The sequence below is a fragment of the Epinephelus fuscoguttatus genome, linkage group LG11 (genome assembly GCF_011397635.1).
Source record: "Epinephelus fuscoguttatus linkage group LG11, E.fuscoguttatus.final_Chr_v1".
In the NCBI taxonomy this organism is placed as follows: domain Eukaryota; kingdom Metazoa; phylum Chordata; class Actinopteri; order Perciformes; family Serranidae; genus Epinephelus; species Epinephelus fuscoguttatus.
This window is the reverse complement of record NC_064762.1, coordinates 12,178,030-12,194,749: the sequence shown is the minus strand read 5'-3', so window position 1 is coordinate 12,194,749 and position 16,720 is coordinate 12,178,030. Positions and strand designations below refer to the sequence as shown.

Genomic DNA, 16,720 nt, shown 5'->3' with positions numbered 1-16,720 from the left:
ATGTTGTGATATGCTTTGTTTTAGTGTGTGTGTGTGTGTGTGTGTGTGTGTGTGTGTGTGTGTGTATTACATTTTTCACATGGGCTTTTACATATACCACACATTCAGTGTTTTATGATGAAATAGATTATGACTTCTTAAGAAAGAGACCACTGAGCTGCTGGTTTAGTGCTGGGTCAGGTATCAGTGTTTAACAATGTTATTGAAGCTACAGGGAACAGAATAACAAACATATTTATGAAAAAGAAACATCGGTATGGGATTTAGAAAGAGTAATTTGGCTAGTCTCACCAATCCATTCTGAAAAGTAGCTTCTGTCCTAAAAACAGTTTTATCAATGAATTCCACCTAGGAGTTCGATGCTCTAAAACTGGCTTTTCCTCAGTTATGGGATGAGCACCTCTTTGTTAGGAAAAACTGTTCTTTTTGTATAAGGTAGTGCAATGGCAGATTAAAAGTCTTAACCTTGGATCAAAGATGTACCCCTGTCTTGAAAACATATATACACTATAAGGGAAGGTCTCCAGTTGTCCAAAATATCCAATGTGTCAATCTGGCATCCACAAACATCTCACTTTATCTGACTAAAGGTCCAAAAACCATGATAAAGCAAGATTTGAGGAGGATATCCTCAAATCTGCGAAGGTAACTCCAACACTGATGCCTGAAACAATCAATCTATCATGAAATAGTTGTGGATTAATTATGTGTTTGACTTACTGATTTATTGTCTAATCATTGCAGCTGTAGAATTCCTATAATGAGCTAGAAGAAGTTTTAAACATACTGCAGAGTTGTCTCTTGCCAATTAGCTCAGTGAGATGAAGCATTGTCTCTTATGCTTAGAATGCCACCTTTTTTCATCTTCCTACACTCTGCTTGTTGCTCAGAATGGCCTAATTTTGCCTAAAATTGCCCGGCCCCGACCATTGCTGCACAGCAGCTATAAGTGTAATTTGGCTTTGATCTGTCCTACTGCCCAGTGACAGCATCAACCATCAGTCAGACCACCGATATTAAGTGGTTTGCCTTAAAAGTAAAAATCTAAAAGTGGATTGGTAAAGTGAAAACTCTGTATTGCAATTTCATGAATTATTTTAGTTTTTTTGCTTTCACATCACAAAATACAGCAAAGTAAAATGATATGTACACTGAGTCAATCACATGCACACAAACACTCACATATACACATATTTAAAAGGGGAGGTAAGAATGGAGGTCTTATACTGTACAGAAACATCTGATGTTCTTGCAAAGATTAACATGATCACATTAATAAGGATTAATGGATCCAATAATAATAAGAATTAGTTTAAAATGTATTTCAGGAATAAACAAAGATGATGACTTTGACTTTTTAACTAGAACATATTGGATAATGAAGATGGTTTAGACCAGGGGTGTCAAACTCATTTTTGTTCATGGGCCACATACAACCCAGTGTATATAAGACCGATGAACCGCCTGAGATGTTTGAAGAAAATAAGTGCAATTTCAATAATAAGTTGAGTTGGCCTACTATTTATCAATACATTTCTGTTTTTTAGCAGCAGGGTTCCACCAATATTGTTTTAAGATAGATGTCTGATACAGATTCTTTAGCACTGAAGCTGTGGATTGACAATAATTTTGAGAACTATTTTCTGATCAAGGTGGAAAAGTATAATAAAGATGCATAGAGCATCAACAAACAAACATAGAACCAACAAGGACAAAAAGACAACCCCGCACCTGCCAGCCCAGGATAAAACAGAGAAAGCTAGACCAGCGAAAGGAAATCCAATAGACCAGAACAAAAAAATAATAATAATTATAAGTGTAGCGTGTTTCATTACAATTTTCCAGCTTCCACATTTGCTACAAAAGTTGAAAATGGTTGTGAGGTGGCAAAGAAGCGTGCAGTTGATCCTTTAACCAACTGTTTAACTTGCTCCTACAACCTTGCACCTCGTAGTCTCATCATCTAGTAGGTCAGATTGGACCCTTTGGCGGGCCTGCTCTGGCCCACGGGCCATATACTTGACACCCCTGATAAAGTAGGGAAGAGCGGGACAATTGGGTTTTTTGTGGGGGGGGGGTTTAGATATTTTTTGGGGCTTTTTAGCCTTTAATGGATAGGACAGACAAGCGCGAAAGGGGGAGAGAGAGAGAGAGAGAGAGAGAGGGAGTGACATGCAGCAAAGGGCCACAGGCCAGAGTCGAACACGGCCCTGCACATGGGGCGCCTGCTCAACCACCAAGCCACCGGCGCCCCAGAGCGGGCACTGAATTCCTCCAAGCTAGATTGAGGAAGTTTACTCTGCACATGCTCAGTAGGACCCTTCTTGCTCTGCCTGTGAAAAAGAAGCAGGATCATTTCACCTCTGCAGAAGTTTTAAATGAAAAACTGATTTTGAGGTATCAAAGTTACCTATCGGTATTTTTCCTCTGCTGTCTAAAGACAAGATGACTGAATTTAAACTTGCATGAATTTTTATCTCCAGGTTAATGATAAAAAATGAACAATACAAATAATCAACCTATGATAAAGGAGTTGCTAGCTGCATACAGCATTTTTATTATGGCTGTGTTTCAATCTCCTCTGACCCACATCACCCAGTGTAAGAACCTTTATGTTAGAAAATGAACATATTTCACTAAATTTAAATTTGAATTTCATTTTAAAAGTAATTTTTGCAAAAATTATGTCTACAAAGCAGCGCTCCACTGTCACTTTTGTTTCCTGTACAGCGGATTTAAAGTGGTTTGACTGTATGAGACTTGGCAAAACCAAAGAGGATGACTAGTTCACTTGTCAGAAGGACACAGTTGATGAAGTTAGAGCAAAGAACTTAGTGGAAGTTACCTATTGTATTGTGTTTGAGTAAAATATACTGAGTTCAAATAATTGAAATTTTGCTTGATAGTGCCTGACATCTAAAATAATTTGAACCACTTACAAAAATAAAATAGCATTAAATAAAATCATAAGTAACATTATTAGATACTACAGCAGTAATATTGCTTTGAGGTGTGCTTTTATTTTGAAGTTAGAGCAAAGAACTTAGCAAGTATCTTTTACTCAATTCAAATGCGTAAAACTACAATTAATAGATTGAAACATTTACAAAAATAAGATATCACAGCAGTAATATTATTTGAGGCGTGTGATACAGTGGGTAAGGCTAATATGACTTAATTTTCAGTGGTACAACGGCATCACTGACTTCTTGCATCAGCTTTAATATTATTTCATATTTAAAAAGTGAGTTATGAAGGACAATGTAAACAATGTCACAAGTATGTTGAAGATCATGGGGAGCAGAACCGTCAAGGGCTTTTATTGTGAAAGTCATACCCGGAAACAGAATGTGTAACAGTGTGTGTCTTGACTGTGGAGACGCCCATTTCCAGTCCTCACACCCTCCTCCCCGGCTGTGTGCTCGGTCCCTCCTCTTCAGTCTCCAGCTGGATGTCGGATCAGCTCCGCCGCGTCTGTACCGCAACAGGTAAAGACCAGAAATCATTTTAATCCTCATCAGGACGGGATGAAATGAAACACACACACCGGATACTGTCGCTGCTGACCTTGTTTGATATATTCTCACCTGTTCTCTGAAGGTAAGTGTTTATTAAAGCCAACATGTAACAGGCGAGGCTGTGTGGCGTGTTGTCAGTGTGATCTCGAAATGCTGCTGCAGATTTTATTTGTCCAGCCTTTAGAATATATGAATTGCTGACACCTGTCACTGAACATGAGTGACAGCCTTTTGTTTGAGATGAAGATCAGCCCATAAGGTTGAGGAAGATGTCTTTGAGGCGTTACATTTATATGTGGATAATGCATTTCAGAATAGTCCAGTCACATTTAAGGATACAATCTGATTTAAAATACCTAAAAAAGGGCTGTCTACTGCCTCTGTGGTGTTAGGACTGTCAGGGACAGTGTCAAGTGAATGCATAATGTGATTAATGGTGTATTTATTATGTATTTTAATATATAATCTTACAAAAATACAGGCAAAATAGTGGTTTATGCCAGATAATATAACTCCAGAGGTTGCTCACATCTTTTCCCCCGAGACAATGTGTTCGCTGCTCCCTAAAAATCCATCTAACTACTAATATGTCCATCTTGATCTTGCGAAAATCACCAGGATATTTGTGGAGCTCCCACACCGGAGTGAGTGTGTGTGTGTTTTTAAAATGGAATGATGTTATCAGTTGTTGCTGTTTTCTATCATCAGTGCAGTTTTCCATTCTTTCACAAGGCGACTGGGGGCAAGTTTATCAGTTTATCCAGTGCTGCTGTTCATTCACTGCAGTATAGACTAATTATAGAGATTGCTCAGAGTGTGTGTGTGTGCACGCGCTTGTTTGTGTGTGTTCTGCTGCTCTCAGTGAAAACAGAAAGAGGAGGCTTTCTTTGCTGAAGAGGCAAAGTCCATTTAAGCTGTGCTTCCCAATGACATCTGGACTCATCCCAGGAGGGACTGTTACGATCCACCTGCCAAGAAACAAAACATTGCGTAACGCCCGCACCATTAGGTACACCTTTCTAGTACCAGGTTGGACCCCTTTTGCCTTCAGAGCTGCCTTAATTCTTAGTGTTATAGATTCAACAAGGTGCTGGAAACATTCCTCAGAGATTTTGCTCCATATTGATATGATGACATCACACAGTTGCTGCAGATTTGTCGGTGGCACATCCATGATGTGAATCCCCCGTTCCACCACATCCCAAAGGTGCTCTACTGGACTGAGATCTGGTGACTGTGGAGGCCATTGGAGTACAGTGAACTCATTGTCATGTTCAAGAAACCAGTTTGAGATGATTTGAGCTTTGTGACATGGTGCGTTATCCTGCTGGAAGTAGCCATCAGAAGATGGGCACACTGTGGTCATAAAGGGATGGACACGCTCAGCAACAATACTCAGGTAGGCTGTGGTGTTTAAACCATGCTCAGTTGGTACTAAGGGGCCCAGAGTGTGCCAAGAAAATCTCCCCCACACCATTACACCACCACCACCAGCCTGAACCATTGATACAAGGCAGGATGGATCCATGACGCCAAATTCTGACCCTACCATCTGAATGTGGCAGCAGAAATCCAGACTCATCAGACCAGGCAACGTTTTTCCAATCTTCTATTGTCCAGTTTTGGTGAGCCTGTGTGAACTGTAGCCTCAGTTTCCTGGAGTGGCACCTGGTGTGGTCTTCTGCTGCTGTAGCCCATCTGCTTCAAGGTTGGACGTGTTGTTGGTTCAGAGATGGTCTTCTGCAGACCTTGGTTGTAACCAGTGGTTATTTGAGTAACTGTTGCCTTTCTATCATCTTGAACCAGTCTGGCCATTCTCCTCTGACCTCTGGCATCAACAAGGCTTTTTCACCCAGAGAACTGAAGCTCACTGGATATTTTCTCTTTTTCAGACCATCCTCTGTAAACCCTAGAGATGGTTGTGCCAGCAACAACCATGCCACGTTCAAAGTCACTTAAATCACCTTTCTTCCTCATTCTGATGCTCAGTTTGAACGTCAGCAGGTCGTCTTGACCATGTCTACATGTCTAAATGCATTGAGTTACTGCCACATGATTGGTTGATTGGCTTTTTGCGTTAATCAACAGCTGAACAGGTGTACCTTATAAAGTGGTGGGCAAGTGTACATTCATTGTTGTGTTGAAAGTGGGCGCCTGTGGGTCCAATTTCATGTGACAGTCACAGTAGCGTGACTGCTTTATTGAAGGCAATTTGGCATTGAGTAGAAGTCCGGTACCAAAGGTAAGAAGCTGAGGTGGGACGTGCTGCTGTGTTTGAAGTGTAAAGAAAGTGAAAGAGGCTTTGGTGAATCATTGCTCGAGCTGACCCACAAATGTATCAAAGGGATAAATATAACAGGGATTCTTCCAGTTTAAGCAGTTTTCACTTGCACCACAGCAGAGGAAGGGGTGTGTGTGTGTGTGTGTGTGTGTGTGGATGCCATTGTGTATGTCTGTGCTCTTGTGAATAGGCAGAAAATACAAGCACATACACACACACATGCACACAGGCTTCTTTCTTCCACCGGCTCAGCAAAGCTTCCTGGGCTGTGTCTGCTAGAACAGGGTCCCCCTCTGTTTGAGGAGTGTGTGTCAGACACACTCGCGCACACAGGCCCGCACATTGATACGCACATCCGAGCGGTTCGGTGCGGCACACACAGGTGTCAATCAGCATGCAGGGCAGAGTCAAAGGTTCTTTGATTCATTTTCTCCCTGGGTGCAGTGGGTCAGCAAACCACTGGCCCTTAAAGCGACTCACAATGTTCCCCAAATCAAAAACTTTTAAAGTGCTACATGGAGCGTTTTTAAACATCAATACACCATCAAGGCTGCAGAGAGAGGGATGTCTGAGCTGTTTGGCTTTGGCACTGCAGCACGGACCCACATGAGAAGTACACTGGCCTGTCTGTAGCCTGTGTAAGCACCGTGAACACATGAAACCATGAGTGTGAAAGTTTTGACCTTGGAATAGTGTGTTGATCTGAACCCAGTGTTTGTTTTGTAATTTTACACAAAGATAGTCCAGTTGCCATCACTTGCATGACCAGATTAACCTGTTAGGCCCTGGGGCAAAAAAACATTATGTCCACCCCTATTGGTGCCCACCCTCAATGCATTGTGTGTACCCTGTCACCTTTAAGTTGTCAGTGTACACAGCAAAGTACTCACTGTACTCCTGTAATCGCCTTGCTGCAGCCTTTTTGAATAATAAAGATCTTAAAACCAGAGTCTGACACATGGCCTCTGAAGCTCCTCTGCAAGATGAGCTAACCAACCATTCACTATACAGTGAACCTGGGACCTATGGGGCCCCCGAAGTCTTTTGTCCAATAGTTAAAGGATAGCTTTGGCAGCTCTGGACCCTATTACCCTGTGTAAATTGGTCACAGAAACTGATGTGAACAACTGTTTTTGAAATTGGTCCAGTTTTGAACAAGCGGGCAGCAGCTGGCAGCTGCAATGGAAGCACAAGGGGCAATTGACCCTTCACTAAGCCCCGCCTCTTTGTGATGGTCCGACAAGCTGTCAGAGTAAGCATGGAGCCCACACTGTAACTAACTGCACTCCCTGAAGAAATATGATCATATATTTGGAGAAATGAAAGCGTGATTCCAGAGAGAAGCAGACAGAGGGGTCTACAGTCTGTGTTTGAAGGATATATCCAGGATGTCAAACTGACTCAGCAGCAACAACAGGTTAAAAAGACAAAGATAGTTAGAAGCTAAAGCCGAACTATAGGCTACAGATCACAGTGTAAAAGTGAACCACCACATCACTGCTGATCGCCACACAAGACAATGAATATAAAGGGAAACTTTGCTGATATTGAACCAGCTGTGTGGCACCACAGTGTGTGCAGATGAACTGGGTTCCCTGCTTCCCTTCACTGGCTCCTGTACAGCAGGGTCAGTCTTTGTCTCACTGTTATAATCATTAAAAAGCAAAAGCAGCATGTGTATACATTCAGTAGGAACGTATATCTTTTTCCAACCTCTCCAGGTAACGAATATCATTAATACACAACGTGCCCCGGCCACAACATTTAGCTCCAAATCCACAAAACCAGCCAATGATTGCATTAGAGACAATGGAGCACAGCTGTGTTGTTGTCAGACCCTGGTCTGGACTGGTCCGATGCTACATTATGATTGGCCAGTGTGCGTTCAGGGGTGGGACTCAGTGAAGGGGCAATTGAACACTGTCGCTTTACATCCATTAAAAGTGGTTATTTATGCCACAGTGGCTCAGATTGTTATTGTAAGTGGCTGAATTGTCTCTTTCCCTGGAACTTCTGTCATTTGGTTGAAAGCTCCAGAGGAAGCTTGCCAGTGGACCCTGAGTCAGGACTGTTTTGTAAATGAAAGCATGGTTGAGATGACTTGTATTCTTAATAGGTGTTTTCACACCAAACTGTCTTGGGAACTCCTTCAAGAACTGCATACCTTGGAGGGCTTTTTTTTTTCTGTTTGCATTTACATCGTCAATAGAAACACTGAAGTGACATACTGTAAGCCGGCTAGTGGTTGGTACAGCAAAGTTACTTTCACTTTGATGTTTGAGTGTATGTCCATTGTCACATATATGCTCAGTAAAGCCTGGACTGCATGGTCTGTCCCTAGGTCTGCATTTCCTTCTATTTTTCTCATGTTACGAGCTGTTGTTTGTGTTTTGCGTAGTCTTGTTTACATAACTAACAGGTTTTTAAAAATGGTGGTTGCTGATGACACACTGGCCTTGTTGGAAAAAATCAGTGTGCACTTACAACATTCGGACCAATCACTCTGCATTTAACTTAAGATTACCTACCCTGAAATAAGAGCTAAAAAGTCCCGCAAAAAGTCTCCGTTCTTGTGGTGTTGACACAACAAATAGGGGTGTCTTTAGGCCGAAACACAGCAAGCAGCAGCAAAGTGCGGCTTGCGGCAGTAATTAAACTGTCTGCAACCTGGAGGCGTGTTCATGTGTTTTAGGCGGGAGGACAGTGTTTGTAACTTATGTTCTTATATCAACATGTCACAGGAGTAACATGACTCTGTTTACTGATTGGCTGTGAGTATTCTCTGGCTGCAATTCGCCTCTGAAGGTTGACCAGTTCCCAACTTGTAGTTTGCCGCAGAATCAAACGGCTGCAGCTCAGAGCGGCTGCCGCAGCTTTCCATAGCCATTGCATGGCAGCTTTGTCGCACGTCGCTGCTTCGTGGTGTTTTCAGTGTTTGAACTAGGTTCTCAAAACTATGAAAAAGTGTCTCTGGTCTGAAAATGCCTTCAGTTACACTTTTAAAAACACATATAGAATAATTAAAACATATTCCAGAAATACTGTTGCTGTATATCCTCCCACTTGTTCTACCACACACCTTCAAAAACACGTAGTTGTCAATAGACGTTATTTAAATATCAAGGGCCAAGTTAGGGGAGCACGGCGAACCTTCTAACATGAGGTAAATTATTACACTGACTTTTTATGTGGTCACACAGGGTTGATCCTTTCGTGCTTCCGGCCAGTTGATCACAATACCACCAAACATAATTTGACGTGTTTCAGCTGAGTTCAGTGACAAAGAGCGTTTTCAGCTGACATAAATAAATTTCTTTGTCATACTTTTTTTTTTCGATTACTGAGCTGTTTATGTGAGTCACCGAATCCAACCATATATCATCTTAACAACTGTCTTGTTGCCTAAAACATAGCACCATTTTGAACTATGTAACCAACTCCCAGCAAGTGTAGCTAGGCTAGTGGTAACGGGGTGTTACAGCTGAGCCACCTATAGCACATTTCCTCAATTTTTTGCGCTTCAAACTTGTGTTCAGTTTGAACTAACGTCCTGAATAAATTAATGTATTTTTACTTTGTCAGGTATCTTATTGACACAGTTTCACAGCCTTGTCAGTATTCATATTCAATACTCAGATTTCGACATGCAGATCTGGGTTACCCAATCTATGTATCTATCTATCGGTCCAGCCACTGAATATCGATGATAGCCTAACAGATGGATGGATACCTGCATGGATACCTATCCTTCCCTTGATGAAAATGGAAACATAGGTATCTACATACATCTGTCCATCAGTCTATCATGGGTGAAAAGAAAAAATATATATAATATCAACATACTATACACCGATCAGCCAAAACATTAAAACCATTGGTGGGTGAAGTGAATATTAATGATCATCTTGCACCATGCCACACCACAAAAACTGCTCAGGAATGACCCGAGGAATGGGACAAAGAGCTCAATGCATTAACTTGGCCTTCAAATACCCTAGATCCCAATCTGATTGAACATTTAAGGGACGTGCTGGTGCCCCAGAGGTACCCCCAGTCTGTGGTGGGTCCTCCTTGGATTGGACTTGGCTCTGACCTGTCAAGACATGGACACAGGACACTGGCACCAATGCGTTGGCTTCAAGTCTTTCGGGTCCTGTGGGTTGTAACGTGGGGTGACAGCACATCCCACAGATGTTTTTGGTGAATTTGGACGCCAGGTCAATGCCTTGAGGTCTCTGTCATGTTCCTTGGGCCACTCCTGAGCCGTTTTTGTGGTGTGGCATGGTGCAGGTACGTCAGGCGGAATCCATATGAATGCCAGGACCCAAGGTTTCCCAACAGAACATTGCATTGTAACAAGATGATCAATGTTAGTCACGTCACCTGTCAGTGGTTTTAATGTTTTGGCTAATCTGTGTATATTCGTCTATGTGTTGATCTTTTCATTCAAGAAGCGTTGTGGTTAGATGAAGTTTGTACAGATGTTTGGATATCTATCGTAGATGGATCCATAAACAGTATCAGCCTGTAGTATATAGATATGGTATATATCTCAAACAGTTTTAATAACATTCAGCCCAAACTCCCCTCCATTACTCAGGTAAGTCTGGTTTTTCCAGTTATGATCAAACCTTTTAGTTTTGTGCAAGTTTGCCAGGAGCTGGCATGATTTGAATCAGCATTTGAATCTGCACTGTGAGCTTCCCTGTGGCATAACTGCCTTTCAGTTTCTCTTTGGAACATAACATACGTAGCACAGACTGAGCTTTCAGGTAAATCAAATTAACAATGCATTCATCTCAGGAGTGCACGATGAATTTCAAGCACTCCATGGACATTTAGAAATGACACGCAAATTTAGTGAAGGTGCTGTGGGTGTTACTGTAGAGGGTGTTGATTCTGTTATCCAGGATGTGTCCTGTTTGAACAGAGGAGGCTCTCTGTAGCCAATAGGAGATACTATCTTGCATTTTAAACCACACACACACCCCTCAGGGCACAAAAGTGTATGAGGGCGGATGAGATTCTGCTAAGTACCTTCATACAAAGTGTTTACATAAGGGAGTGTAAGGTGCACACATACAGTATTTACACTCACATGTAGACCTGCGTCGCTCAGGGTGCTATTAGGAGAATGTTTTTGTGTTATTTAGTTTGATAAAGTAATAGTTGACCCAATAATGAATGCTGTGGCATTATCTACTTGGCGTTGTGTCAGCTGAAACACTGAAGCTTTAATATTATTTAGCACACAGTGAGTTACTAACACAGCTTCATTTTAGCCCTTTATTTCTTCATGAGATTCAATTTTTGTGGATGGGAAGTCTGTCTGTCTCAGGATGATGACATTATTGTATAAACTGGTTGTGCTAGCTTAAAGGGACAGTCCATCCCAAAATCATAAACACATATTTTTCCTCTTATCTATAGTGCTGTTTATCAATCTAGATTGTTTTGGTGTGAGTTGCAGAGTGTTGGAGATATCAGCTGTAGAGATGTCTGCCTTCTCTCCAATATAATGGAACTAGATGGCACTCAGCTTGTGGTGCTCAAAGCGTCAAAACAATACTTAAAAATAACACTCAACAACAATGTCTCTTTCCAGAAATCATGACACAGTTGCTTAAGATAATCCACAGACCTTGTTGATAGCAGTTTCATGTAGGAACTATTTTCTGCCAATTGTATCATTGCGCAGAAGGAAGTGTGCATATACTCATGGACAAGAGGCACGTGCTTATAACAGCATGTAATATAGACATCAATGGCGTCCTCCTTGACTGAGCATGGATGTATAACAAGACCTGGATACAGCGTTGGAGGTGGGGCCGTGTTTATTTCTATGAGAGTTGCTCAGTGCCGCATGAAACCAAAATAGTTCAAATGCTGCAGATAAAATTACACGGATGGTCGGCACTGTTTTGGCACTGTGTGGCCCATAGAGCAGGCACACGAGAGACTTTTCCTAGCCAAGTTGGCTACTTCCAGTTTAGCACTCTGTAAACTTGAATGTGGATGAAATGATTCAGTCATGGGCTCTTCTATACTTTCCAAATGTTATCAGAACCAATGGATTAAATCCCCGTAGTGAAATGAGTCATCTTGTGGCGGTTGCGACGCTCCATAAATGTATCCAGTGTTTTCCAGACATCTCTTTTGCCATGGAAGTCAATGGAAAAAAAGGCTTTTTGGGCCGCAGGGCATCACGTGATGGACCCGGCAGTTGTAACTCCACTGTTTGGCCACTACGAAAATTGTCTTCAAAGCCCGGCACACTTCCTGATGGCCTGTTCTAGGTGAGTCAGCAGTAGATGCACGCTTCCTTCTGAGCAGCAATTTGGTTTGCTGGTGTAGTTTAGCAGAAAGAAAATAGTTTGTGGACTTTCCACATCCAGAGATGACTTGGAAGGTACCCTGGGTGTGTTGGTTGTTGACGTTCTGGAACACTGTGTCAAGTTCTGCCCATTACATGCATTGTCTTCTTACAAAATACACTTCTGATCTCACAGGAAGTTTAACGTTGACATACAGTCTCTTGCAAAATAAATGCACTACGTCCTACATTTTCCTTCAACAACAAACATGCGTGGTTAGGTTTAGGAAAAAAGAACAGGGTTTGGCTTTAGAATCTAACGGGATGCAAACACCGCTCTCTCGGGTCAAAGTCAGTGTTTGTGGGACCCATCCACCAACCCTCCCGCCTGCCCCAGTCGGACTTACGCCACCTTAATTTTCGGCCTTGTCTTGCCACATTTCCCCCTGACGCCGCTAGGCGCAGTTAAACTATACCGGCAACTGGCCGCGTATCATGCCCAATTGCCGGATTTCAATAACTTCGGAGTGAGACCGGGCTCACTTGCACATGGTTGGATGTAGGCAACAAAAGCACATGGTTAGGCCCAGAAAAAAACGATAGGGTTCGGCTTTTTATTGATACAGAAAGCAAACACCAGCCTCCAGGGTGAAAGTCGATGATTGTTTGACCCATCCACCACCTCTCCCAACCACCCTGCTTGGACTTTCTGCCCTCTTAACTTATGTTGTTGTCCGGCTGCAATTACCCCTGATGCAGTTGGGCGTACTTCAGTCCTAGAAACCTAGAAATGCCCTTACATACATATGCAGGGCTGCTGACTGGCCCCTGGCATCCTGTCATTTTGCTAAAGTGCACCCCGGGCAAAGCCAGCTGAGTATCCCTGCTTTAAAATCTCCGTTCATGATGCAGTAACAAATGAAGATGGCTGCTCATAGAGTTAAGTGTTACTTTAATTTGATTAGCAAGATTTTCTTTGAGGAACTGCCTCCTTTGTATTGTCCGAACATTTGTGTTTATGTTTTCCTCGATGGATTTATGAGTTTTGGACCCACAGTGCAACCATTGTTTACTTGTGTGTGTGTGTTTGTTGGTCACGTTGTGTGTAAACGTGCACTCTTATAGTCGTGCATATATTCAAGTGTATGCAGAGGTATACACCACAGTGAGCGGTTCATTGCTCTTAAGTAATTGGCAGTGTCGGCATGTGCAGAGAATGATTTATAGGCTACTACAACAGCCACACTCCCCCCCTCCAGGAATTCAGAGGAAAAGGGGGAAGCCGGTGGCGGAGCAACAGTGTAACAAGAGCAGAAGGGAGAGGAAGGGATGAGAGAAATTGAGTGGGAGTCATATAAGAGGGTATGCATGTTAAAGTGAGGGCTGAATAAGAAGCAGGGGAGCTGAAATAGAAAAGATAGAGTGGAGAGCGATGGGAGGTAAAAAGTGTGAAGAAATGATTTGGTGAAAGCCGAGAGGAGATTGCTTCGACCTGACAGGAATCACAGCCGAGCAGAAACCTGGCTTGTTAGCTATAGGCTTGTAGATAGATGGATGAAACAAGAGGAAATAAAGGGGTCGCTCTGAGTGGAGGGACTAATACAATCTGAGGAACGAGATTGAAAGAGTTGCAGGAATAGTGGAATGAGAAATTGCAGGGACGGGAAACTTGGCTTGGAGTGAAGAAGGAGGAAAACCACCTCCATAAAGAAGAGTGTTCATTTTCAATTTGAAGGTGTAGCAAGCACAGATGATGGAGAATATGGGAAGTGTATAGTCGGAGCGTCTGGACTGAGAAATGATTCAGCAACAACAGCAAAGTCAGAGAAGAGAATAAATAGCAAGAGAAAATGGAGAGGACAGGAAACAATAGACGTGCAACTCCACCTGCAGAGGGTTTTTAACGTGTCAGACTTTGCAGCAGTGTTGAAAAAATTATAGACTATACACACCTTTTTTCAATTTAAGAGTGTACCTGCATGAGCTCATCTGTCCCCTCTACCTCCTGGGACTCTGCCAGAGATCCCACAGAGTCTCATCAGGTGGGCCAGGCTGCCTGCCCACCGGCAGCAGTGGATACAGGCTGCACTCAGTGCATTCATCCAGGACTTTAGTTTGTGTGTGTGTGTGTGTGTGTCTGTCTGTCTGTCTGTCTGTGTGTCTGTGTCTGTGTGTGTGTGCAGATACATATGGGAACATATGGGGACATTTCTGATTATGCTGAATAATAAAATATATTTATATAAATATATTTTATTATTCAGCGTAATCAGAAATGTCCCTGATAACAAGCTCTTTCCATAGCACAAAATTCTTTACCTCTATTAGGACAAATATTCATATATCCAATAAGACAAATATTTACATTTATGATAAGATAATATGTGTATTCCTAATAGGGAAAATACAAACATTTCTAATCAGTTAAATATTTATAATACTAAAAGGGAAATATTTATGTGATATTTATTAATATTTTGTCATATTTGTATATTAATACTTACATCGTTAATAGGGAAATGTTTATATTTCTAATTGAAAAAAATCTTATATTCTAATAATACTTATTTGTTTCCCCAAACAAGAAAAAAGAATAAATTCTGTAATAAAACAAATATTTATATTCCTAAAAGGGCAAATACATACATTCCCAAATAAGGTAAATATTTATAGAACTAAAGGTAAATATTTATATTCCCAATGGGAAAAAAAAATCCTAATAACACAAATAATCTAATAAGTTTAATACTTATACTGCTAAGGGGAAATATTTGTATTCCTAATTTGAAAAAAAAAATTGTAATAATATGTTTTTTTGTATTCATAGTAAGACAAATATTTATATCTGTAATAAAACAATATACAACAAGCTAAATATTTGTACTACTTAAGGGGGAAATATTTATATTACTAACAGGGAAATGTTTATATTTCTAACTGAAAAAAAATCTCATATTCCTAATAATACTTATTTGTTTCCCAAAATAAAGCGAAAATTTATATTTGTAATATATATGAATATTTATATTTGTAATATGGCAAATGTTAATATTTATAATATTAAGGTAAAATATTTATATTTATAATTAGAAAAAATACTTATATTCCTAATAATACATATTTGTATTCCTAATAAGACAAATATTTATATTTGTAATAAAACAAATATTTGTAAAGAATTGTATTCCTAATAGGGCAAATACATACATTCCTAATAAGGTGAATATTCATACTACTACCATTCGTACTTTTAAAAAAAAATACTTGTATTTCTAATGGGCAACTGTATACATCCATGTTTTTAAAAGGAAAATATTTAAGGTCATAAATTGAAAAAAAAATAATAATACAAATATATACAAACAAAACAAATATATATATTTATATTAAAACAAATATTTGTACGCCTACTTGGGCAAATACATAAATTTTTAGCGAGTTAAATATTAGGTACATTTCTATATAATCCTAAACAAACAAGGACTGCTATTATTAATAATACAAATTAATATTCCTAATAAGAAATATATATATCCCTGCTTAAAAATACCAATGAGAAATATTAATATTTCCAATAAGACATTTTTTATATTCCTAAGCGGATAAAATCTTTTATTTTTTACGACACAAATATTTATATTTTAAAGAAAACAATTAATTTTATTTATTTATTCATTTATTTATTTTGTTTCAATAAAACAAATACTTAAATGCCTGTCAAGACAAATATGTATATTAAGATAGATATTTATTATAGGGGTGACCTCTAGCTCACCTGGTGGAGTATGCAACCTTTGCAGCGGCCCTTTGCTGAGTGTCATCCCCCCGTCTCTGTCACTCTCAAGCTGTCCTATAATAAAGACAAAAGGCCCAAAATATAATCAAATATGAAAATAATTACATTTTTATACTCCCAAATAAAAGCCAAAACCGATAGTTTAATGGTACTTGCACAGAAAGCCACATGACGGACACGTTAACAATGGAGAAATACAGTTACAGTCAGATTTATAGGAAGCTGCTGGCTTAAGCCGCCATCAGTGATCCGAGAGCAGACAATGATAAATGCTCCCTTCCTCTCAGACCACCATCATTCCTCCCTCCTCCGTCTCCGTCTCAACTGTCTGTCCTCCTCATGCCTACATCTCCCTGGTGGCATTGTCTGTATCTCTGCTCTTCCTTCTTCTTCCCTCCTCATCCTCCCCTCTCTCTCTCTCCCCCTCTGTCATTTTATCTCCCTGCTGTCTCTTTATTTCCTCCTCCTCTGTCCCTCCCTCGCTCTGTCATCCCCATCCCTTCGCCGCGCTCGCCGCTCACTGTGCCTTCCTCGCATTGTTAACAGGGAGGATGAGATTCTTTATTTTTGTTGGCTCCTGCTCGCATCTGTATCGTCCCTGTTCCCTTTCTTACTTCTCGCACGCACACTCGCGTCCCTCACTTGTACCCGCCGCTCCGTGACACACACACAATCACACTTCTCCCTCTCTCTTTCTCTGCAGATGTCTGAGAGCTAGCCAGCTGAGTGGAGGACTCCCCTCTCTGCCCGTGCTTTTCACCTGCAGCCATGAATGGTAAGAACACTTTGTTTTCCTCCTGCATGATGTGTTT

At 40.9% G+C, this 16,720-nt stretch overlaps 1 protein-coding gene across 3 annotated transcripts in view; it reads left to right on the top strand.

Moving 5' to 3' along the window:
- Positions 1 to 3,379: 3,379 nt before the first annotated feature.
- itsn2a (intersectin 2a) overlaps positions 3,380 to 16,720 on the top strand; it is a 79,165-nt gene continuing 65,824 nt past the window's right edge. Inside the window, exons 1-2 of one of the 3 annotated variants that reach the window (XM_049589721.1) lie at positions 3,380 to 3,488; positions 16,612 to 16,683. In XM_049589721.1, the coding sequence (XP_049445678.1) occupies positions 16,677 to 16,683 (7 nt within the window). In that variant the 5' untranslated portion in view covers positions 3,380 to 3,488; positions 16,612 to 16,676. Of the gene's footprint in view, positions 3,601 to 16,611; positions 16,684 to 16,720 lie in introns of all 3 variants that reach the window. The other 2 variants (XM_049589720.1, XM_049589722.1) reach the window with 2 other exon arrangements.